Raw genomic sequence first — 23,395 nt, 5'->3', positions numbered from 1 at the left:
TCCTGCTGTTATGTGGCATGCAATTTAAGTGGATAGGATGGTATGTGTATCCCGATAATTTTTGTATGTTTGAAATCTAACACGCCCCAGGATGATTCTTCTGCTATTGTTCATGCAGGCAGTCTCGGGACAAGTCTCCTCTAACAACGAGACAGAGCTGATATGTCGGCCATTCGGGACATGCGAGCCATGTCCAGAGGATGCTGTATGTTTGACCAGCTTGTTTCTGCTCTCTGATATCCTCACATGGTGATTCGATAAGCTCAACGAGCCCTTCTGCCAACCGTTCGGCAACCGACGCCTGATGCACTGTGTCCCCGCATACCCTTCTAACTCCACCTCTCGACCAGACCCAGCCTCTCCTTTTCCTCCTCACCACGGTCCTCCAGGTGAACCCCGACCCCCTCCGCACCCAAATGCCGAAACCCACCCGCTCCAAGGAGAAATTCCCGCATGGGAGTCGTGCGGGCGCATCGTTGAGAAGGAGCGCGCGGACTTCTACGAGTTCCTCGCATGCAACTTCGTCATCGCCGTCCTCGCTCTAGTCGTGCTCTTCGCGCGCTCGAAGCGGCTGCAGGCGATGCACGCTCGACAGCTTGCAGCGCGGATCGGGCTGGTCAGAGACATACCGGCAGGGTGGGTGAACGGGTGACGGGCGAGGGGCGACGGAGCCAGTATTTCATGCATTCCATTCGTGAGTCCGGACCCTCCACTTGGGTTTCTTAGATAATGACATTGATTGATATTGCACTCGGAAGTATAGTGTGTATTATAGGTAGACGGTCCTGCGCCGTATAATCACTACATCATGATTGTCGTGTGTGAACTTTCGGACTAACCCCCGCGTGAACATCTTAACGGCATTCTCATAGTAATACGCTACACTTTGCTTGGCATACGCAAGATCGGGCCCCGCACTGCCCTCCATGTACCTGAACACGAGTGCTTCTGTCCGCGACGGCGTCCTGTCCAGTCTCCTTCATCCTCCGGAGGCTATCGATCGAGATCTTCGTTCACCCCGAGTACTGGGATGACTCTCATCACGGTGCTTTGTGCTTCGTTTCCTCCAGAGGCTTCCCGATCCCGCATTGACTGGGTGTGGAATTTTCGTCCAGCAAGAGAATCTGCAGTCGATATTGCCCTTCGCGACCGGGAGGGGACGTGCTTGTATCTAGGTTGTCCTGTGTCCTGTTTGCTGCTGGAAGTTGTCTTGCTATGGCTATTACTTGCCGGCGGTGTCCTCAAAGCGTCATGCGTCCCTAGACCCATGCCAACTTCATGGGATCACTTGAATACTGATACTCGTGTGTGTTGCACACGTTAGGGGGCCTGGCAATCTCACGAAGCGCATGAAGAGCTTGGAGGTCGCTAGCCATGGGGTCCCGGGCACAATGTACGAAATTGCGTCAACTGCCAGTGGCATCAGTAATTTGGATGAGGGATAACAGTGATGGTTGCGACAAGGGTGTCAACGTAGGTGCCAAGGTATTGCTGGGAGAGGTGTGATATGCATGATTCCTTTTGTATCAATTTGGCTGATGGATTTCGAGTTAGCCTTCGTGAATACTTGTGCATCTGGTCTTCCGGCGGTTGCTGTGAAAGGGTTAGTAGGAATAAGAGCGTCAATCCAGAAGGTGCGAAGGGCGGATCTGGAGGTGGGTGTCCAGTCCTTCTCTCGATGTGATCTTCCGTGCGAGATTGGGTAAGAAAACTATGGATTCGCCAGGTTTCTTGTCACCTAGAAAACTTATCCTCTAGTGACCTGATTCCATGTCACCGGATATTATATACATTTCCAGTCCCACTTCCACACCAGTGGACGTTCTTCACTTACGTGCTCCACATCCGTGAAGATGCTCCGAGATCTGTCGGTATCACGCTAGTGCGCACGTCCTTCCTGGCAGTGAGTGTATCCCACCTGAGATACGTCGCGAAAGATCCGAACGCGGACCGGTGCTTGACTTGCTCATTCCTTGTCCCGTCCTCGTCTTCGCTTGCAGCTGTTATTCACTTCATCCCAGAGAAAACTATCGCGCTGTGGTTCCAGCGAAGGATGCGACCGTGCGGTCTGTACTTCATGAATCCCTAGGATATGGGCGGTTAACTAGATCAACTTTATGCCTAAGGGATAACCGTAGTTTTACACCTGAGCTCAGACGCTGCACTCACCCTCCTGGAATTTCAAATTCGTGAGATGCACGAATCACCGCCACACGTACCGCACCCAAACCATCGCGCAATTCAGTCAAACCTTCAGACATCCCATTCACTCAGGACAGAGAGTGATACTCCCCGAAACCATACTGTCGAGCTTACTAGAAAACATTGCAGACGCGTGTCATAATTTTCATTTGCATGTTGTTACATTAAAAGTTCTGATTGATGTCATTCACGGAAACCTTCAGCCGCTGCAGATCCATGATCATAGCAGGTGCGACTTTAGTCCGACCCTCCAGCCTGCCGCCGCTTGATCAAGCCGAAGAAGCGGCCGCGCTTCTCCTTTTCCTCCTGGTGCAGCCGCACCTCGTACTCGAGCTCCTCATCGGAGATGTTCCCACCGAGTGCATACCACACAACCGTGGCCATACCGATCACGGCGGTCAGCACGCATCTGCAACACCGAAATGAACAATCAGCATTCCGCGTACGCAGACCACTCCGCGCAGGGTAGCGAGCATAGGAGACGCACCCAGCCATCGCCCCGATGCCACGCGAGTGCCAGCCATTGTTCTGAGGGTAGGGCCCTAGCGGCAGCCCGCTGAGGTCGGTCGCAGACGTGTGCCCAGCGGCGTTCCCGGAGTACGGCATCCCGAGCGCCTGGCACTGGTCGTTCATGAACTGTGGGACCTGACCCCGCTCCTGCGCGATGAGTGGTGCCTCGACGAGCTGCAGCGCGAGCCCGACTTCCAGATGCCACTCGATGTGACCTGTGGTGCGCATGCACGGTCAGTGCATATGCACAACAGCGGGAGGGTGTAAGAAAGATGACAACTCACAGTGGAAGAACCAGACGCCAGGGTTATCGGCGATGAAGCGGAGCGTGACCGAGCTCCCGCCCATGACTTGCACGGTGTCGCGCCGGACGGGGTTCAGCTGCGACTCGTTGATGGGCGGGTTCAGCTCTGGGTCGTCCGAGAGATAGTTCGTCGCGCGGTTTACGATCTGGAACTGATGCCCATGCATATGGCTGATATATACCGCAAACAAAAAATTATTATGAATGCATTGCAGACATGGAGGAGGCGGAGACGAACAAGGGGTGCTTCCCGGTGTCGCCGTTCATTAGGACGATATCGACGACGCTCAGGTGGTCGAGGACGAAAGTGAGCGGGCCGTACGCTTCTGCGACGGTCGCGTTCTCTCCCAACGATAGCTCCGAGAAGACCGCAGGCACGAGCGGCGGGTTATACGTCGTCCCGTTGAACATCGCATGGTTCGTGCCGTCGTCCATCGTGTCGAACACGAACTCGACAGCGATCGTGTAATCTGCAGGCTGCATCCCAATCACATTAAGCGGCACCAGGTTTGTGTCCTCGATGTTAGTCAGGTTGTAGACAGGGCTGAGGTTAGTGATCGGCGCGGAGGAGTTGTAGGTAATGGACGAGGTGACATCTGCATTTCCGTCAGCGTCTGCATCGGAGACGGTTGGGTGGTAGAACGTACTAGGGTTGAGCCCTGGGGGGACCTTGTCGAACATAACTGTATCCATTCTGGCGTGGACTGCCCAGTTGGAAGACGTATCGTTGCGCGCCGTCACGAGAATGGAGTATCTCTGCGCGACGGTGATTTCCAGCATATCTGCGGGATATTCTTCCACGTCCGTCTACAGTTTTTATTATCAGCAATCAGAGGGAAGATAAGACGTCGCTTCGCATACACCGTCAACTTCGATGATGCGCATCTCGTGTCCGTCTATCCAGAAGTACTGTGCTGCGAATCCTCCTACATTGATGAGCCGCAGACGGTAAGTCTTTCCTGGCTAGAACGCAGATCTTCAACGATTAGGTATGAGCCTAAATGAACGCTCGAATGTCGTCACCTCGAATGGCAGCGTGGCGTTCTCGTTGAAACCCACGGCAGCAGTAACAGGGTCCGGATTAGTTCCCGAGATCGGCCCAAGCCACTTGTCATATTGCCCGAAGTACATGATAGCAGAATCTGCAGGGATAAGGTTGCGCAAAGCAAACTTAGCACGCTATTCATACAGCGAGATATGATGGAATAGCGGACGGACGCACTGGGAATAGGTTCGGCACCGCCCGGGTTGGCGATGCTTATGAACTTCTTTAGGAGGACACTCGACTGCTCGTGGTACCACTCGCTGAGGACGACAGTGTACTCTGCGTCGTACGTGTATTTTTCGGTCTCGGGGTGGATGACCACGGAGGTGCGCAGACCGTCTATGTATTGTCCCTGTTATCGGACAGATCAGCGTTAGATTCTCAGCAAAGATCGAAGAAGGCAGTAGCTTCTTAAGGGCCGTATAGAAATGTAGTAGCGTAGAATACTGACCCCGAAGTGCGAGTGCGACCAGTACGTGCCTATTTGGCCGGACTCGTTGATGGGGACGATGTAGTCAAATTGCGCGCCGGGGGGGATACCACTGTAGTAGGCAGCATATTAAGCGCACATTATAGGATAGGATAGAAGGGCAGAACACGATCGCAGGGCGGGACTATGACTTACCACTGAGTGACACCGGTGGTGCCGTCAAACCAAGGGGTGCCATTGAAAAACATGCCGTGGTGATGAACAGTCGTGGGCTGGTCTAGGGAGTTTGTTACGTGCAGGATGAATGAATCCGAAGAGTTAACGTTCACGGCGGGCAGTCTACAAGGGCAGAAGGAAAATATCAGAGCGTCAAAGACAAATAACGGAAAATAACGACGGTAGTAATTGCGCAAAGTACATAGATCAAAGGAAATACATATAGACGAGTCGTAGGATGTCAGAGACTTACGGCCAAGTGCCATTGACACCGATAACTTGACGAGGGTACAGGCCGTCGGGATTGACGTCGTGAACGTAAGTGATGTTCCACCATTGTTCTTGTACTCCCGCGAAGACGGGCGCGACCACGAAGAGAAGAGGAAGGACGCGCTGCATCGTGACAGAGGCGAGCGTTCCCGGAAAGGGAAGGGGTGGGTCGGGAGAGATGGGCGAGGATGGCGGAGCAGAGCAGATCAGCGGGGGGTGGAGGGTGGAAGAGAGATTAGATAAATGGGTGGAGGGATTCGGAATTCGGGGGTGCGCGGTAAGTCAGGGCTAGAAGGGATGAGACGATGGAACTGACTTCGAGTGGCCACCGCCTGAACATGCTCGCTGCTTGGAAGATCAAAAAATTTATCTGATAAGGACTCACCTCATTATGATCGAAAATCTGAGATTGCGTACTTGGCGCCGGGCTAAAGTTATCTGATAATCATACGACCCCTCTTCGGCCGATGCTCCGCAGCACGGCTCGTCTTGGCTCTTCCGGGTTCCTGCACACAAGCTGGAGGAGCAAAGAAGCAACGGCAAAGTGAAGGCGATGGGAAGAGACCGAGCAATGACTGCAGTGTCACGTAAGTCACGAAGCGCCTGGTTGGCCCATCTGGAAGGCTGGAACAAGATGCTTGGGGATTCTGCACTTTCCCGCAAAAGGTGGTCTCGAATCCTTGGCTCGGCTTGGTCGCGGAAGCGAGCAGCACGTGCTTGATGGTGCTGAGTTATCTGATAAGATGAAGACGTGGCCTGATCGCGTGTCGTGCTATCTGATAATTTTTCCCCGTCTATAAACACCCGACCGTCCTTCTCCCCATCCTCTAGCCGTCCGACCTAGCGGCTGTCTCCTCTCAGACGAGTCCCACGTCTTCTCTGTAGTCGCAATGGCAAGGAATCTTTTCTCTGTCCCGATCTACTTCATTGTCTTCCGTGAGACTGTCGAGGCAGCCATCATCATCTCCGTCCTCCTTGGCCTCGTCGAACAGATCGTCCACGGAGAGGAGACACAAGAGAATATATCCGAAGCCACAGGTACCTCGGACTCGCTCAACGAAGAGCAGAAGGAGAAGTCTGCTGCCGAGCTCGGCCAGACCCCCGAGGTCGTCGAGCCCGTGACTGCAGAGAGCGACCAGGACAGCCAACTAAGCACCAAGCGTCTTATCCGGAAGATGCGCATCCAGATTTTCTTCGGCTCGTTCGTCGGATTGTTCATCGCTCTTGCCATTGGCGCCGCCTTCATTGCCGTCTGGTTCACGCAGGCGAGCAACCTCTGGGCAAAGTCTGAGAATCTGTGGGAGGGCAAGTCTCCGCGAAATTACTATTGCTCACTGGTATTGACGCTTCACTTCCAGGTATCTTCCAACTAATTGCGTCCATCCTCATTTTCGTTATGGGTATCGCCATTCTGAAGATGGACCGTGCCAAGCTGAAATGGCGCGTCAAGCTGCAGCGCGCGTTCTCCGGGAAGCGTGGGTGTCTGCATTTCGCCACCGCAGATTTCAGAGCTGACTTCTTTATGCGTAGACATCGGCAGGGGGGAAAGGGCAGGAAAATGGATGCTCTTCTTCATGCCCATGATCACTGTACTCCGAGAGGGTTAGTATCCTTCATTGCGCCGATTTCCCTCTGTCCTGAGGTGCCCACGTGTCCACAGCCATGGAAGCCGTTGTCTTCGTCGGCGGTGTTTCTCTTGGCCAGTCCGCCGTGTCAATTCCCATCGCTGTGGTTGTCGGACTGATCAGCGGTTTGGGCGTCGGATATCTAGTGTACGCATTTGCCAGCCGAACGAGTGAGCTTCACCAGTACATCTCCATCTGCACGCGATTTGACCCCTCGTGTCGCAGCCCTGACGATCTTCATGGTGGTGATGACGAACCTCGTCCTCCTCATAGGTGCAGGCCTCTTCAGTCAGTCAGTCTTCCAACTTCAGGCCCACGCATTCACCCTCCTGTGAGTTCTGCCCGCTCCATGCGGTCCCGCACAATAATTAACGGTGCCATCTGTCGCAGCGTCGGTGCAGAGGTCGACGACACTGGAGGCGACGGCCCGGGCAGCTTCGATGTGCGCGGGAGCGTGTGGCACCTCAACTGCTGCAACCCGGAGAACAACCTCAACGGCGGCGGCTGGATGATCTTCAACGCGATCCTCGGCTGGACGAACAGCGCATCCATCGGCACCATCCTTGCGTATGTCTTCTATTGGCTCGCCGTCATCACCGCTCTGGTGCGCATGAAGTACAAGGAGGTGCCTATCTTGTGGTTTGCATTTTGGCCGATTTGCTGATTTGCTTTTGGATATGCAGGGGCGCACAAAAATATTTGGCCGCGAATCTGCTGCGGCGGTCCGGCGGAGGGAGCGAACGGAGCAGAGAGAGCAGGCGGAGCGCACGGCCCTCGCGCAGGCGGTGCAATCGCAGGGGATCTCGTAGAGGGAAGTCTGCTCCCCGTTTCTCGCTCCCCGGCACGCGCGCCGTCTGCCGTAGGAGAGAGAAAAAAATCTAATGTTTTTGTATTCATGACCGCTCGTCGGATACCTGGGCATGTATCATATACCTCACGCACGATAACGCAAAATAGTATGTTGTAACAACGCTCCGTACCTCTGGGTGGATGTGCAGTGGTGCGAACGATTAGGGGGGAGGATCGAAACGCCTGTGGATGCGTATGGACGCGGGGACGCGAAGTTCTTCCAGATGGTCAAACGAGCATGCGGGACGACGTCTGGCCTTCCACGCGAATTTCCTTGGTCTGTGCAGCGAAAACCTGTGACCATTGAATGGGCCTAAGCGACTGAATTCCAGGAACCACAGCTCCGCCTGGCGCACGTTAGTGGGCGAGGACGGTTCGCCAGCACCTTCACGATGGGCTCGCCCCAAAGAGACCTTGACGCTGCCATCGACGCCACCGGACCCAACAATCTCCGAGAAGTGGGCGCCTTCAGCGCACTTAATTTGAAGCTCTGCTCTCCAAAGGGATTCAAGCTTGACTCCGATGGTAATCAGAGCATTTCCGAAGGCATCTGAGCCTGATTATGTGACGGTGGGACAGCGACTTCTGGAGCGAGACAACGGACACTCTTCGCGGAGGGCAGCGCGGTGAGCGCGAACTTGAACCTGTCCGTGACGCAGCGCGGGACCGAGCTCCTCAAACAGAGAGGACATTCCGCGGCGGGTGTGCGCCGATCTATCGGAATAGGGTGACACTGATCAAGGTTTCACTTTTTTGTCGCATGCAGATCAGATTAGAGCAGGCGGAAGCTGACGGCAGCGAAATGGGGCGCTATCTGATAAGATCAGGAGACCCGTCTCTCCGAGGGCGAGGGCGGCGATGAGCACGAAAATACACCTGCCGGCCTGGCCATGCACCATCCTGGGCGCTGGAGCCACTTGGGAAAGAGGTGAACAGGGGTGGTTGGGTATTCAGCATCATGTTGTGCAGGGCCGAGCGGCACGTACATAACGACATGCTCCAGTGCCCAGCCAATCACGACATGGTGGGACTACAGTGCGCCCACGGTCGACCCTTCCGGCACTAGGTAGAGCTTTCGCAAACCTAGAAGTTGTCGTCCTTGCAAAACGGGAACGCGCAGAATAATTGTTGCTCTGGGTAATTGAGCTGCGAAGAGCGTCAGCTGTCGCCCGTCACCATGCAGCATCACTCGCAGATCAACAAATCGCTCAACACATATCTCGTCACAGATAGCGGTATTTGTTCAAGGTGCACCAGACGGGAGGGTGCTTTGTGCAGCAGTGCTAGAAGCAAGACGAAAGGAAACGCCCGACGTCGCGGCATTAGCTCACGACAATGCGCCAGCAGTCTGGTGGCTCACAGAATTCAATGCATTAATATCGCAGATCGTCCGGGAGTAATGCGGGGCAACCCAGTGACGTCGAGTCGTGAGCTGGGCTATACCGGGCATGGTGTTCGTACACCTGGAGGGTCGCAAATAGCCTATTGGCGCACATGCCACAACAGAAGTATTCGGCAAGGCGAGACAAGAAGAGTGTCGAGCATATGCATTCGCCTTGGGAGATAAAGCGCTGTTAGGATAAATGCACTATTCGACGAAGGACGCTCTTCTCAAGTAAACAATGCCGTTGTCGCAGAGAATAGACCACGCCTTGCCCAATAAGGCATCTTCAGAGCCAAGTGGAAGTTGGAACGGTAATGCAGGGACGCAGAAGCTAGAAGCAAGCGGGCAATGATTCGCAGTGCCTGAAACAGCCGCATGTGACGCCGCTCGAAGTCATCGGTGGATGCCTATGTACGTGATGATGGATGAGGATGAGTGGTTATCATGGAAGTCGCGTCACCTCGTGCCCGCCTGGACGATAATTGAGGCGGAACCATACGGGCAAGACTGGAATGTTGGAGCAGTGCGGTATCAGTATTCTCTGGCCACGCCCGAGACACTTACAGCAAGCCGGGGGGTTAGGCTATGACAAATGTTCGCATTCCTCGTTCGTGGTCTACAAAAAGATCATACAGACAGTGCAAGACAGTAATACAGATAACACAGAAATCACGTATTCACCACATCCATCTTCAACAGTACAGCTTTCTCGCATACAGGACATCGGAGGTTCTCTGCAAGCTCCTGAATGATGCACCTGTGCATGTCATGGGATCAGTCCGGACGAGCAAAAATACTGGAACACACTCGCACCTCTTGCAGAATATATGGCCACACATCGTGGAAGTCGGCTCTTCGCATGTAGCTTTTCCACATATTCCGCAATGCCAAGATGGGCCGACAGTGTAGTCACCTGCCTTACGTTGTGCAACGCTGTCGTTGATCAGGACTAGAGAAAGACAAGTATGAACAGGCATAATGCAAGCTCGTGGACAAGTAAGACTCTCACCTCTCCCGCTATAAGCTGGCGAGAGGGGTGGACGAATTATGATCGGGCGTAGACCAGGATCACTGTCCCAAGACGAGGATCGAGTAGAGGCACAGCCTTCAGAGGGTTGCACTAGTACATCCGCAACCATATATTCATAAGAGTTTTCGTCGGAATGTGCACTTGGAGACCGAAGTCGGGAAAGCACTTGCAGAGGTTCTACACGAGTTAACACCCCGGCCACGGCAAATCATTAGCCATCAAGGACATCGTCCACGTAAAAAATCGAGAAAAAGAGGGGACGTACCAACTGGATCTCTGACACAGCGTATCGGGCTGGCGCTGAACACGAAACTCGTCAGTACGATAGCATGGCATTGCATGAAAAAGCTCATTACCGTGCGCACGTCAATCCTACGCAGTCCGGTTCCACAGCACCCCATTGTGGTTGCCTTCCACGGGTACGCTGGAACGCTGGTGGCGACGTGAAAGAATTTGTGTTTGTCGAAGTAGAGGATGGCGGCGATCGCCTTCCAGGTACGGTGCAATAAGTTGGCAGTGGCGTACCCACACTGCCAGTGAGCTCGCGAGAGGGAGGAATATGAATTATTTGATCATCGCGAAACCAGCATGACGGTGATCTGTTGCAACATTTTCTTCGCGCGAATATGATCGAAGGGCTCTTGCTCCTGCACCCACTCCTGCTCCTGTGCCCCACTGTTGACGCTGTGTGCGCAACGATGATGGGCGAGATGCTGCGCCTCGTCAGTGAGTTTGCGTCACACTCGGACGACGGCTCCCTCGAGGGAGCTAGAGTCCGAACTGGGGGGATTGGGAGACAAAGCGGTGCAGGAGAATCGTCCAAGGACGACTGAGGAGATGGCGAGATACTGAAGGAGCTCATTGACTGTGCAACCGGGGAAATCGGGCAGGAATGCACGGATGACGCCCACTTTCCCGGAACCGGCGCATGAATTGCGCCTTCGTCCCTGCTTTCTCGAGATAGGGGAGTATGGGTGGAGATGTAGTGCTGTGCATGCGTTGTCAGCGCCAGGCCAACTCTCAACGGGCGTCATACCGACCTCGAGAAGCCTCTTGTGGTCAAGAGGTCCGACATTGCATAGCATACAAGACGGATGGTCTGTAGATTCCTGGAAGTGTTGTTCCAGTAGTTTGGCCGACCCAAACTGCTGGCTGCAGGCATCGCATCGCAGCTTCGGGTGAACGGCGGCGCTGTGCTGAACGGCAATGCAATTGTGAGGCAGAGATGACGACTCGCGGAAGACGCGCACCTCGTTGAGGAAGCTGGTGGCTAGAAATACAATACCGCAAAGAGTACATGCCGGCAATGACTTGTGCTCAGACTTGTCTTCCCACTTCTCGTTGGCATCATTGTTGGAGTTGCAGCGATTTTGCGGATGTGCTGTGGTGAAGTGCTATGATACTACGTGAAGCGACACAGTAGAAAGCACCAATGTTGTTACATACATGGATGGAATCCGAAGCGTAGTGGGCGCAGCTGCATGAAAAAGTACTAAGTTAGGCGAGTGAACGTAAGAATGCGATCGATTGTACTTGTGACAAGCGTAAATCGAAGGTGTTTGGCTTGTTCTGCACTGCTGAAACCGTGAGTAAGGATTAGCGCCGGTGGTCGTAACAGATACGTACCGCACGAGCTGCTTCCTCGCGGCTCAACCCACACCTGTCACAGATCAGACGATGTTCATGGAGATTATCGCGAGAACTCTGGTCGTAGGTCGGTGGCAGGGGACGGACGGAGGAACATATCTGACAGTACCAGGACTCCGAGGACAGATGCATGGCTTAGACCAAAGTAGGGGAGACTGCAGAGCCTCGCAAGATATATAGGGTAAAGAAGGCGCCTAGAAGTATGAAAAAGTAATGAAGTCGCCCCACGATAGTCCACTTAAAAGCCGTGCGTGATGCAACGGCCGCCCGGGCGCCAATACTCCTAGGAAACATTGTACAAATAATCGGCGTGGGAGCCTTTAGCAAGTTCAGGAGGTACACTTGAGCAATGCAAAGTCTTGACGACACCGACGAACAATCAGATCACCAAAGCGACGCACCCACCATCAAGAAACAATGATTCGGACGATGAACGACGTACCTTGGAGCTAGGTTCCCCCGTATCTAAGGCTTGTCCGTGTATTCCACATAGCGCCCATGCGGTGCAAAGAATGGCATTCCGTGCGATTTCCCGATAATGGAGAGCAAGAATACGGCTTAAGCGTTCCAGACTGGAAGTATTCTACCGTACCTGAGGCCTCTAGGCCGCGATCTGTTCCGAATGATTATGTCGACTTGACAGAACCAACGCCGAGTAAGCGCCAAAAACAGAAGTGAGAATTATGTTACTGAGGAAAACCGAGTGATGGTTTTGTCAGCTGCAACACCACTGAGTAGCCCAGCAAGTTGCGAAAACGGCAAGACCGCTGAACAGCTGAGAGAAGGTTGTGCTAGCTACAAGACGCTGAGTAGTATATGCCTGGTGCTGTGCCAGTGCTCCGGACATATATGCCTTACTGAGTATCACTCACCTGCGCCACGATGGTCAACCGGAATGAAACGCCCCAGAGGTTCCCTTGCAGTAATTCAAACAGAGTTCTTCTACATTGCTGTCCTGATTACAGTGCAGTGTAGAATCACCATGTCGCGCTTGATTGCCATAAACATTCTGTCAATTCTTCAGCTGGCCTCGAATCGTCTCCTCCCGTACCACCCATTCGAGGAACTTCGTCCACTGCTTCTCCCACAGATCGAGTGCACGTTGCTTTTCTTCCTGACCCATGGCAGCATGCTACGGCGCACAACTGTTATTAATACGAGGCGACCGGACAAACAAACGACGTTCGCTCACCTTAAGGCTGTCCCGAGCAAATTCGCCCATCGTGATCAGTCCAGTGACTTCGCTTGCTACGAGGACCTGATGAAATTGGCTTGAACCTCGGAACGAGGCTGACAAGTAAAAGGTACGAACCTGGAAGAAGTCAAAGGATAGACCCATGTTACCGAACACTGCGGGGTCGTCCGAGCACAGTGCTACAGAGACACCTTGGTTCACCAAGATAGGGAGGGGATGCATCGGCATCGACGACGTCAAACGCTACTCCAAAGCCTAGTTAGCCGGCTTGACTTTTAAGGCAGAACGAAGCTGCGACTTACAAGTATCTCGTTGCTGGTGTTATCATGGTTTGTCAGCAATCATATTAAATCAGAGAACTATGCCATACGAGATGGGGCACATTTCCACGGCGATGTCCTTCTCCTTGCAGATTTCAATGAGTTTTGGATGTTTAGCCAGGGAGAACCTAGGTGACATCAACGAACCAACAAAGTTGTCACCAAGTATCTGCTGAGTATGATAGCTTACCCATGACCGATGCGTTTGGTGCCAAGGAGGATAGCATCATAGAGGTTCATATCCGCTGGGGTACCGTCACCAAGCGTCTCTCCTGCGTGGAAAATGAAGGGAATATCAAGGCCAAGCTCTTTCTGCCTTTCTACGAACTTCGTGAGCGGAACGATGTAGTCAATGAGGGGTTTCAAGGAATCTTCGTGTCCGACGAGATCGAAGCCTAGCAAATGCGTTTGATGAGAGGTCAGTGGAAGCCGATAAGCGTGGAAACATACCTGCAATAAGGTGGGGAAATTCTTGCTTGAGGGAGAGACAGTCTTCCAGATACCATTCGAGTTCTTCTGAGGTTATGTGTCGCAATGTGACATAGATGATCTTCCCATTTGAAAGGGTTAGGACAGAAAAACAAATTCGGAACACAACCGTATTACCTTCGAGCCAACGAACTCATCCTCGCGCCCTTGACGTTTCAATTCATCCTTAACTTCGTTCAGAACTCGGTCGTATATGATAAGCCATTCTCGATGTGGCACGTCCTCTTTTCCATCTGCACCAATCATGCATCTGCTAAACTTCATCAGGATGCATGCGAACACGAACTGAAAGTTATCTCACTTATGCCAGAAATTAACGCGTGCTTCCATGTATGAAATACCATCTTCGATGGAGGACAGGAAGAATTGCCGAATGTACTCGGTCCAAACGGGCACGAAATGAATGAGGCCCTTTGACACGTTTCATCAGCTCTTTTCTGTTAAATGGAGGAACAAATGACTTCTCACAGACGAAGTAACGAAGGTGCTTGTGAACTTCGCCCATATCTAATGCCAGAAGGGTGAGCTTCCGCTACAACAAGACCGATAATGCCGAACCTTCTGTGTGGTGTTGTGTGTGACGTAGGCTTCCGAAGGATTGATCATCAAGGCGCCGACGACCCATTCGTCGAATCCTTCAGGGCCCCCGAGACTCGCGTCGAAATTCTCTCTAGCCTTCTGGATCGGCACCCATTCACCTGGAGTGTACGCCTCATCCGTCAAACTGGTGAAGCTGGTGAAATTGGCTTGCGAGAGGCCTTTGAATTCCGGCAGTGTGCCCTTGACAGTGCTGGCGGTGACACGCTTAGACGCGCGAACGTGCATGGCGGACTGTGTAAGTGCAATCGTGAGCAAAACGCGGGCATTGACGGTGGCATCGAGGTGTGCATGCAAGAGCGCGCCCTTGGGCATCTAGTAGTCGGGTGAATATCTGACGTCTGCTGCTGCTGAAGTCATTCACCTTGTTCAAAACTCTGAATAGTTTCGTCTGAATAATGGTATTTCGCGCTGACAATAGACATAACAATTCAGCACGAACCGGGATCGCAATGGGATAGATATCCCGAGGCTGCACCTGTCAAGAACTCCATACCCGGAAACACATTTGCAGATGTATCCTCTGGAGAATACTCGAATATGCTCTTGCTCTCGAACGCCCATACAGACTTGGCTTCAGCAGTGCGAATGCTACGCACAACAGCGTCCGCTCTCTGCTCGAGATCTGTCAGGCTCGCTCTGTTAAGAGGAGAATCCACTCGTTGTGCTCTGTCTGCATGTATGAGCTGCTTGCGACGCTCCAGATATTCCTCCATCCTGGCCTAGCAACACGACGGTCTAACAAAAGACTCCTTGAATCACATCACGGCGTCTAAATGATTCTGCTTCGATAATCAGCGCAGCTTCAAACCATTGGGAATCTTGGGCATCCAGGCTGTGAGTCTTGAGAGCTACCGTGAAATTTTGACGACACTGACACTTCAAATTTACGGAGAATCAAAGTTCAGACCAAGTGTTGCACTGAAAATTGCGGCAAGGGAGGCGGCCCGCCACTGGCAGGCGCGTGAGCGCTTAATGAGCGCTTCATGTATCTGTCCACGCGACAGCCACAACACACTCACAAGACCCCCCCGGTCTTCAATCATGTTGTGCACATGTGCAAGCGCCACTTTGCAACAGGTCGATCGAAATCCCTGCCCAGGAATTCAAGATCTACCGCGGATTTGTTTTGAAGGCGCAACAGTACACTGAGGGGTGCTGACGAAAGGGCGCCGCCATTCAAACATGTATTCAGGTATAAGCCAAATGTGGTAGATCCTACTGTACTCGATGAAAATGATTTCAGAGGGGACTCACTACGTAATAAAATCAAAATAAGGCATGAATCCCCCTCGACGTGACTTGCGAATCGACTCGTGCAGCGGGTTCGTACTAATGGCGACGCGATGGGGTTATGCAAAGTGCTACGGAACGGTGGTGGATGTCCGAGGCTGCTTTAGAGGCCTGCGCCCTGGGCAGGCTTTTCATCCTGGCGCGCATGCTTGCTCATTCCTCGGATGCGTGCTCCATACTTCCAAAATAACCAGATCCTGCGAGCATTCCATCATCATTAGTATTCCATCACCATTTATGCAACTCTAGAACAACGCACGCAGGAAATCCGACGGCAAGCGCAAACGCGGCCAGAATTGTGTCGCCGACACCGTATCCGAGTGCTTTGTACATGGCGGGGGCGAAGAGTGGGAAACCGAAACCTGCCAAAGAACGTAGGCAGGATACCGCGGCCAAAGCTGTCCAACAAAAGATGGGCACTGGAATATCTACACAGCGACTGAGTTATAACTCACCGGAGGCAGCATGTGCGGTGAATGCGTCGATGACATACGTCTGTATACCTTGGAAAATGAGTATCGTTCCAGCTCCTATGAATGCGAATCCCTGCAGTTCGACTGGTCAATGAGAGATGACACCGATATAAGATTGAACACTTGCGATATCGGGCAAGATCCAATGGACATGCTTTTCAGCACCCCATCCCGCGATGAGGAGACCGATAGGGAGAAGAAGTGTTCCGGGCATCACATTAGCTGCCCCACAAATACAGCGAGATGTGAGGAGAGGAGGTTCCGGGGTAAAAAGACAAATATTTACGCAGACGGAACTCAGGAAGACCCACGCCACCATTTCGCTCCTTGAGGCGACGATAGACACGATCCAGCATACGAGCATTAGTCTGCGATGCAATAGATAGCCCTATAAACAACCACTCATATGGGTCCGACATCAAAAAAATATCGCTCGCAAGACATACCGATGCCCAGCGAGATATACTGAAGACCGGCAACACCAGCCTTCTCGTGGTAAGTAAACTGGAAGATATCCGGGATCGTCGTAAGGACAACTGTGTTTGCCTCAGTAACTCCAGTACAGAGGAAGTGGCACATTTGGTACATACGGTAGACTGTTCCATAGACGAAGGCGAGGTAGATGCCCAAGAGCTGAATGATTGGCTCCTGAGCGAATAAGATGAACGGCCGGAATAGGGACTTCGCGAAGAGCCGTTTCCAACTTCAAGCGACTCCATGAGCAGCTGTGCACACGGTGCAGATCTTGAACTTACCGCCTGTCTTCGGTCTGGTATACCGTGCGGACCGTACGTGAGCCCTTCTCGATATCTAGTTCCTTTTTAATCTGCTTCGCCTTTCGTGCGAGAAGTAATGGGGCATTCGCTAAAGAAGGGAAAGCAAACGATATTGGTAGGACGACCCTTGACCTGAGGTCAACGAACCTACTCTCGCGTAGAAAGAAATAACCGAAAAGCTGAACGACAGCGGCTGCGATGCTTGTGGAGCGGAACACCCAACGCCAAGTAGACAGCTGCGCTATCCAGCCGCCAGCCACCGGACCGATGACCGGGCCCAACAAGGGAGCGAGAGAGTAGATGGCGATGGCTTGCCCACGCTGATCCGGCGTCCACATGTCGCTCAGAACGGCGCCGCCGGTCTGTTCGTAAGAATAAGCTTCCACTGGGATGTGCCGTAACTAGATTTGGAACTCACAGCCAATGGTGCACTACCACCGAGCCCGGAGAGGAACCGAAATGCAATGAGTTGCGCCTTGTTCTGCGAAAATCCACACGCTAAATTCCAGGCTATAAAAGTGTTAGTAAATATATATGAAAACAATAATAACTCTTACCAATAAAAAATAGATTCGAACCTCGCAGGATTAAGACGCGTCCGTACATCTCGCTGAGAGGTCCGAGAAAAAGTGGGCCGACCGCTGTCCGGGCGATTGATCAGAATCTTTGGTTAATCGTTCAGGCGAGGAACGTCTCACCGTATGCAAGGACGAATACAGAGATTGTCATAGCTATTTCAACGCTACTTGTGATATGAAATTCAGCAGCAATCTGGTTGGCAGCGGGTGCTACCATGGAGGACGAGACGGGAGAAATAAAGGTGAAGGCGGAGACAGTTAATGCTGCAGCCCATTTGCGTCTCTTGGACCAGCTGTAACAGAGCGAATCAATGATATTTAGCAAGCGCACTGGCGCTTTCACCACGACGCACTTTCTTGGATTTGCGGGATCATCTGGACCGTCCCAGTCTACGATAATTGTTTCTGGATTATCTTCCACTGTGTTAGCATCTGCTGCGCGCTTCTCTAGAAGGACATTGGAACAACGATTCGAGTCGCCTTGTTTCTTCTGGTCAATCGATTGCGAATCTTCGGCTAGTGGCAACGTTGAGGTATTAAATGGAGAGGCCATAGGCCAGAGGAGAGGGAACCATGATTGCGAGACGCGCTCCTCTTATATGTACAGTACGTCAGCCACCGATCTTCTAAAGAAATGGCATTTCGGGGGAATGCTGGGACACGATGTGTCATTTGTCCTCAGTAAGAGGAGCAACTCAGCTCCGCGAGCCGTTCGGTACACCGGAGTGATGGAAATTATGACAGCGGCTGCCATATCGGATTGTAACACCTGTCGACGTTCAGCGGCTGCGGATGACTGACCCAGTGGGGACTTGGTCGAGACCTATGCATTGTGAGAGAATGTACACCGCTCAGCTGCAAGCTTCAAGCTTCGACTGGCTGTCACCAAGTTTTGTGCGAGCCCAGTGTTGTACAAACAGCGTGGGAACTTCGGTGACACCCACTGCGGATTCAGATTCAGACCAATGGCCCGGGTCATTTAAGTCATTGCATGCATACATCATCACTGGAAGTAACTGACGACAAGTGCTGGCTGCTGCTGGGCGTCCTGACGAACTTAACTTTCTGTGTCTGTGAATGTCCACTGATTTGTGACAGTATTCTTTAATAGACAGATGCAATTTTCTAAAACAGGTTTTCTGATCTGACGGGCACACCAACATATACTGCTCCCTCTGCCCGCAGCGATCGATATATTGATATCCTCTTGACGCGTACGGGCCATAGTGAATTTCCAGCAATGAAGACGCAGGAATTCCCATATCAAGGCTCATTCCATAAGAGGAGCTGAGAGTTACGTCACTATTGAACCTCAAACTTTCGCTGTTGTTATTGCCTCGATTCTAGAGGGAGCTCGCTGAGCTCTAAGATCTCAATTCTGAAAACAATAGGAAGGTCATGGCTTTGACAAGCAAATGTGTTATACGCGAGGTCAGCAGACACCGTTTGCTGGATGTGCCCGACTGACGATCGGCACTGACCTCATGTTCGTATTTCTCAGGTAGTGAAGGACGTCTGGACCTTTTCATGGTAAGTATAAGTACATCGAACTCAAGTTTTTCGACTTACGTTGTCTTGACAGTCCCTTTTCACGATTTGGTGTAATCCCATTTGGTGGGCGATCGACCGCCGTTAAACTCCACAACGGGGATGTGTGGTTGCTTGCATCAACCCCGCTTGACGGTGAAACAAAGAGTAAGCTTGCTGAAATAGGCCCCGTCAAGTACGTGCTTCTCTGATTGTAAACCTGCTAATTATCTAATGCGAAGGAAGTACAGATGGATCATCGGAGCGGACAGGGTTCACTACCTCTACCTTGGTGAGTTCGAACTCTCAAAATAAGTACACATCTCTGCAGAAAGCACTTAGAAGTGTATGCATATCTACTTCTACTATTCCTTACGACAGCGACTGCTACACATTATCTCCAAACCCTTTTTTCTGGGACATACGGCTATATGACTTCTACCCGCTCGGTGTGACTACCGTACGTGATACAAAGTTAACGATTTGTTGTTCTTACAGCGGAGTTTAAGAAAGAATATCCCGACGCCAAGCTCATAGCGGTGGAAGAGGTGAAGAACGCGAAGGAAAAGGAAGGACTAGAGTTCCATGGAGGCGAGTTGCTCTTTCATAGTTGGCTGCTGGTGATAACACTTGATATAGCATGGGGTGCTGATCCCCCTGATACGAAGTACGGATTTGAAGATGATGTGAGTTATAGCCTCAGTCTTCTGGTAAGAAAGTAATTCAATGTGGGCGTCAGATTGAGCATTGGTGAGAGTTCAAACATAAGACTTGGTTCCGCCCACCCATAGCCAACAGTTACTTCTCCGGTCATATCAACAAGGATGTGGCTTTCTTCCATCCGGCTTCGAAGACCTTGATGGAAGCAGACCTCCTTTTCAATCTTCCGGCAATAGAACAGGCGAGTGATTGCACGAGTTCATTGCGTTGCATCTTCTCTCTGTTAACATAGCTGCTCTACAGTACTCTAAGACTGGGTCTTCTGGTCGGCTTCCGATCTTTGGCACGTTGAAGCCCGACACGTGGCTGCACAAGAAGTTTGCGTGGATGACAGGGCAGGATAAGGAGTGCGCAAAATTCTCTGTCTCATCGCTTTAACTAACGTTTATTCCGTGTCGCGTAGAGCCATGAAACGCGACGTGAAGACGGTTGCGGGGTGGAATTTCGAACGCATCATCCCTTGCCATGGTGTATGTACCTTGTTTCTTCTACTAACCGAAACTCACACCACAGGCGTTCTTAGGACGTGATAGAGAAGGATGGAAATGCTGCCTGGAGACAGGCTTTCCAGTGGTATTTCGACTGATTCGTTTTCAAGGACTCTTGGCTCGGACTGGCTCTGTTTGGCTCCTGTTGTATCAATATCGTATGGACTTGAATCCAGGTGTCACTTTTCAGCACTTGCGAGCGGCGTTTCCGTGCTGTCAGGATCGCCTGCCTGCTTCTTCGCTTGGCCTTGCGGATCTGGTCTGTTTTCAATGCAGGTGCCTCGCTTTCAACAGTTGTTCCCGATAACGTAATATGATTCCCAGCGATATACGTTAAAGGAGGGACGAGAAGGGCATGCCTTCCTGGCCATCTGTCCTGCGCGACGCTGTCATGCGCTGGTGCTGTTTGCCTACATCCTACATCTGGCATGCACGAAGCGCATCCTCGCGGAAACCACGAGGGACCCTGCCCGCCGTGCGGTATATCTGCAAACGCCCTGCTGGTTTATACCATTTCCCCTTTCTCTTTCGTCGAAGGCGCTCCATCACGATGGTCTTTTGTGTTACTTGCGACAGGAGCTTCAATAGTTACGAGGCATACAGACAACACGCCCGAGACAAGAAGCATGAGTACAAACCATACCAGTGCGACACTTGTGACGTGGGACACGCCACCCAGGATGATTTGAAAGGGCACTACCGCACTAGCGATGACCATCCCTCGTGCGCTCGATGTCCCGAAGCCTTCAAGGACCAGGCCCAACTTACCGCGGTATGTCATCCCTTGATTGCTGAGTAACGACACGTTATAAATGATGGTACCGTGGTAGCATATGACGGCAATTCACTACATCAAGTGCAACCCATGCAACCTCACCTTCTACCGGGAAGACATTCAGCTGCACTTCAGAGAGTCGGCAAATCACCCCACATGCGTCGTGTGTGGTGATGGCTTTGAGACCGATGTTCTTCATCAGCAGGTAAGTCTACCAATGTCCACAAAGCGTACTGTGGTGAGATCTGTCAAGTTATTACTACTGACGTACTGCCCGCGGCTTTTCCAGCACACGACATCAGCGCATACCGACACACGATGCGCACCCTGCAGTCGACTCTTCCGCACCAAGGAATCTCTGCGGGATCATTACAGGGATTCTCCCGCACATCCGCACTGCGCTATCTGTGGAGTTGGATTCGAGAACGACGAGGCGTGCGATGCAGTGCGTATCGAGGTTCATCACATACGACTTGCAATTTTTACTCTGTCCATACTGTTGTAGCATATGACGCAGAACCATCCTCCTCGGCGCGTCATAGCCTCACCACCTCCCAGCATCCGAACGCAAGTTGAGGCTGTAAGCCCATTCTGTGACTTCACCAATTGGCGTTACGATTGACCCGCCTCTATGCTGACATAGATACAGGACGCCGATACCGTGTTGTCTGTTGCCACCACGCAGCTGCAGTCCTCGCAATCTCCTCCTCTCCAGCCGTGTGACGACAACAGCATAAGTCCTGATGAGCCGCAGTCCGTCCTTCACCAGAGCACAGTCAGTAGCCGACTCTTCATCATGCTCTTTGTACGATCACTAACCCCCCTTTTCCGACAGATGTCCGAGTATTCTCACAGCAGCGCGCTGCGTACGGTCTCGGAGCCAGCCTTGCCCGCTGCTTCCTCTCTCGGTGGGTTCACCAGTCTGCGATATCAGGAGATACGCTTACGGAGCCACGTAAGTAGTCGGGGGTAACTTCGCGAACCATGTGCCAGACAACAGACCAGCATCTGATGTATCGCCGCCCTCGCTCACCTGTGTCGAACAAGACGAGGCAAGTATACCGGGTATCTCGTGCAACACGACTCCGATTATGTCTCAAAGGTCCCTAGAGTACACAGCAACAGGGAGCATCGCTACGCATCTGACGGGAAATCCAACAGCGTCTCCTGTATCTCAGGGTACCTTGGACTTTGTCTCGTAAGCACCGTTAGATTCACCTGAATACATCTCCTGACGAGAGTCTCAAGATTCCCGGGTTTGAGGGAAGAAAGTGCTCTCTCTGAGTCATCTATGTCGACGAGCTCTCTACACATGTCTGATCTAGTATCGGAGACCAAATCACCCGCATTCGAGGAAGCTTCTCCTACACACTCTGTTCGACCTCTTCCGCTATACCACAATCCTAGTAGAGTGTCGCTCTCCCTTTCTGAGGCTCACCTGCGTGCAGCGTCTGAAGTGAAGGAGATTGTTACCGCTCGTCCAGAGCCTTTGATAAGCAGCGTCCTGGCCACTCCTTCGCATACCGTGTCAGGGCAAGACTTCGGCCAGATCAACACTAGCTTCAGTCCACTCGCGCAGGACCCCCATTCGAGGCCGGCCAGTACTCTGCCGTCTCCCCCACTTTCCCCAGGGAGCCGCCGTATGTCCGTCACGTCAGCTGCGTCTGTCCGCCGAGGTGAGCAGAATGTTTTCTTGCCGGAGACGCGCTCGTTGAGCCTTGCAGCACGGTCACGATTGGCGACATTGAGCGACACCGACGCTACCGTCCAGAATGTGCCCGCTTCAACCGAGCGTGCCCCCTCGGCGTCGCGAACTCCGAAGGGGCTCTCTTGGCATTGTCGGGTGTGTCTGAAGAACCCGTGCACGGAGCCTACTGCGACAATGTGTGGACACATATTCTGCCACAGGTGTGTGACCTCTCGTACCTTTGATGTCTACTGTGGGGTGACTCGTATGCTGGTAGTTGTATCATTAAGGAGATTGCAACGAATATGCAATGTCCTGTATGCAAGAAGTCCATGCTGTTAAGACTGCACGTCGAGACGGACTAGAAATACGATAGGTTTATCCTTTGTACTCGTTCGTCATTCGTCCTTAACCTAATGTTCGGTATAACCTGTAACACAATTACTGGAACACACCTCTGGTGTCCTACCTACTTATTGTTCGTTCGACGTTCCGCACAATAACCGCTGTATGCATAAGCTACACGCGACGCGTGAATCACGCGGACGCGTAGTGGCCCTAATGGACCTTCACAAGACAGTGAACTCTCGCCTACTCTCGCCACGCACAGTATTATTAGATGGCCGGTCCGCTGCCAGTGAAGCGTCGAAGTTCTAAAGTGACTTATAAGTCACCCGCGTGGATTTCTGAAGCGCTAGCGCTCTACGAGCCCTTGCTAAAACCTTGCGCAATACTCAATTTTATTCGTTAGCTGATGCGTGTCTCCACGCTCGCTCAGAGTCAATAATAAACGAACGCCGATTCACATCAACAACGAAATTCCTGTGGGATATGCTGTATTGACGTATCTTCGTCGTGTCTTCCAGGAAGTGGTACCCGCAAACACTTGCATTAATTGCGGGAACATGCTGAGGTGGGCATGATTGAAGAACTTGAATAGATAGTTTACAGTGAGGAGGGTCTGC

At 52.2% G+C, this 23,395-nt stretch overlaps 8 protein-coding genes across 8 annotated transcripts; 4 read left to right on the top strand and 4 right to left on the bottom strand.

Moving 5' to 3' along the window:
• Positions 1-17: 17 nt before the first annotated feature.
• Positions 18-652, top strand: SCP_1501180 (hypothetical protein; the record flags this gene model as incomplete). Its single annotated transcript, XM_027764227.1, has 3 exons — positions 18-40; positions 91-205; positions 263-652. 3 exons carry the CDS (start codon positions 18-20, stop codon positions 650-652), a joined length of 528 nt encoding a protein of 175 aa, XP_027620028.1.
• A 1,787-nt stretch (positions 653-2,439) lies between these two features.
• SCP_1501170 (Iron transport multicopper oxidase fio1) lies at positions 2,440-5,317 on the bottom strand (the record flags this gene model as incomplete). Its single annotated transcript, XM_027764226.1, has 12 exons — positions 2,440-2,611; positions 2,690-2,927; positions 2,997-3,187; positions 3,255-3,612; positions 3,664-3,823; positions 3,878-3,979; positions 4,040-4,158; positions 4,239-4,413; positions 4,513-4,603; positions 4,687-4,830; positions 4,961-5,100; positions 5,294-5,317. 12 exons carry the CDS (start codon positions 5,315-5,317, stop codon positions 2,440-2,442), a joined length of 1,914 nt encoding a protein of 637 aa, XP_027620027.1.
• A 550-nt stretch (positions 5,318-5,867) lies between these two features.
• SCP_1501160 (Plasma membrane iron permease) lies at positions 5,868-7,411 on the top strand (the record flags this gene model as incomplete). Its single annotated transcript, XM_027764225.1, has 7 exons — positions 5,868-6,282; positions 6,336-6,452; positions 6,508-6,579; positions 6,638-6,772; positions 6,828-6,933; positions 6,993-7,227; positions 7,286-7,411. 7 exons carry the CDS (start codon positions 5,868-5,870, stop codon positions 7,409-7,411), a joined length of 1,206 nt encoding a protein of 401 aa, XP_027620026.1.
• Positions 7,412-9,504: 2,093 nt separating this feature from the next.
• On the bottom strand, positions 9,505-11,644 carry SCP_1501150 (hypothetical protein; the record flags this gene model as incomplete). Its single annotated transcript, XM_027764224.1, has 10 exons — positions 9,505-9,592; positions 9,649-9,784; positions 9,845-10,042; positions 10,131-10,165; positions 10,222-10,853; positions 10,906-11,061; positions 11,116-11,259; positions 11,312-11,342; positions 11,399-11,439; positions 11,492-11,644. 10 exons carry the CDS (start codon positions 11,642-11,644, stop codon positions 9,505-9,507), a joined length of 1,614 nt encoding a protein of 537 aa, XP_027620025.1.
• An 880-nt stretch (positions 11,645-12,524) lies between these two features.
• Positions 12,525-14,829, bottom strand: SCP_1501140 (Adenosine deaminase CECR1-A; the record flags this gene model as incomplete). The annotated part of the gene is made up of 13 exons (XM_027764223.1): positions 12,525-12,644; positions 12,705-12,770; positions 12,825-12,950; positions 13,010-13,022; positions 13,078-13,155; positions 13,218-13,422; positions 13,478-13,577; positions 13,634-13,766; positions 13,818-13,927; positions 13,985-14,023; positions 14,075-14,428; positions 14,478-14,524; positions 14,592-14,829. 13 exons carry the CDS (start codon positions 14,827-14,829, stop codon positions 12,525-12,527), a joined length of 1,629 nt encoding a protein of 542 aa, XP_027620024.1.
• Positions 14,830-15,509: 680 nt separating this feature from the next.
• SCP_1501130 (Efflux pump vrtL) lies at positions 15,510-17,786 on the bottom strand (the record flags this gene model as incomplete). Its single annotated transcript, XM_027764222.1, has 13 exons — positions 15,510-15,603; positions 15,666-15,804; positions 15,862-15,952; positions 16,007-16,101; positions 16,166-16,267; positions 16,326-16,415; positions 16,470-16,582; positions 16,635-16,743; positions 16,807-17,017; positions 17,074-17,165; positions 17,213-17,296; positions 17,354-17,526; positions 17,587-17,786. 13 exons carry the CDS (start codon positions 17,784-17,786, stop codon positions 15,510-15,512), a joined length of 1,593 nt encoding a protein of 530 aa, XP_027620023.1.
• An 845-nt stretch (positions 17,787-18,631) lies between these two features.
• Positions 18,632-20,066, top strand: SCP_1501120 (hypothetical protein; the record flags this gene model as incomplete). Its single annotated transcript, XM_027764221.1, has 11 exons — positions 18,632-18,664; positions 18,735-18,763; positions 18,816-18,956; positions 19,012-19,052; positions 19,259-19,351; positions 19,400-19,446; positions 19,500-19,510; positions 19,559-19,661; positions 19,724-19,827; positions 19,884-19,950; positions 20,004-20,066. 11 exons carry the CDS (start codon positions 18,632-18,634, stop codon positions 20,064-20,066), a joined length of 732 nt encoding a protein of 243 aa, XP_027620022.1.
• Positions 20,067-20,518: 452 nt separating this feature from the next.
• On the top strand, positions 20,519-22,795 carry SCP_1501110 (hypothetical protein; the record flags this gene model as incomplete). Its single annotated transcript, XM_027764220.1, has 10 exons — positions 20,519-20,740; positions 20,799-20,948; positions 21,033-21,188; positions 21,249-21,323; positions 21,387-21,518; positions 21,579-21,651; positions 21,707-21,941; positions 21,992-22,419; positions 22,468-22,651; positions 22,708-22,795. 10 exons carry the CDS (start codon positions 20,519-20,521, stop codon positions 22,793-22,795), a joined length of 1,743 nt encoding a protein of 580 aa, XP_027620021.1.
• Positions 22,796-23,395: the final 600 nt, after the last annotated feature.

The sequence above is a fragment of the Sparassis crispa genome (genome assembly GCF_003851025.1).
Source record: "Sparassis crispa DNA, contig_000014F, whole genome shotgun sequence".
Classification (NCBI taxonomy): domain Eukaryota; kingdom Fungi; phylum Basidiomycota; class Agaricomycetes; order Polyporales; family Sparassidaceae; genus Sparassis; species Sparassis crispa.
Note: the sequence above shows the minus strand (reverse complement) of the source record. Positions and strands in the feature narration are given on the sequence as shown.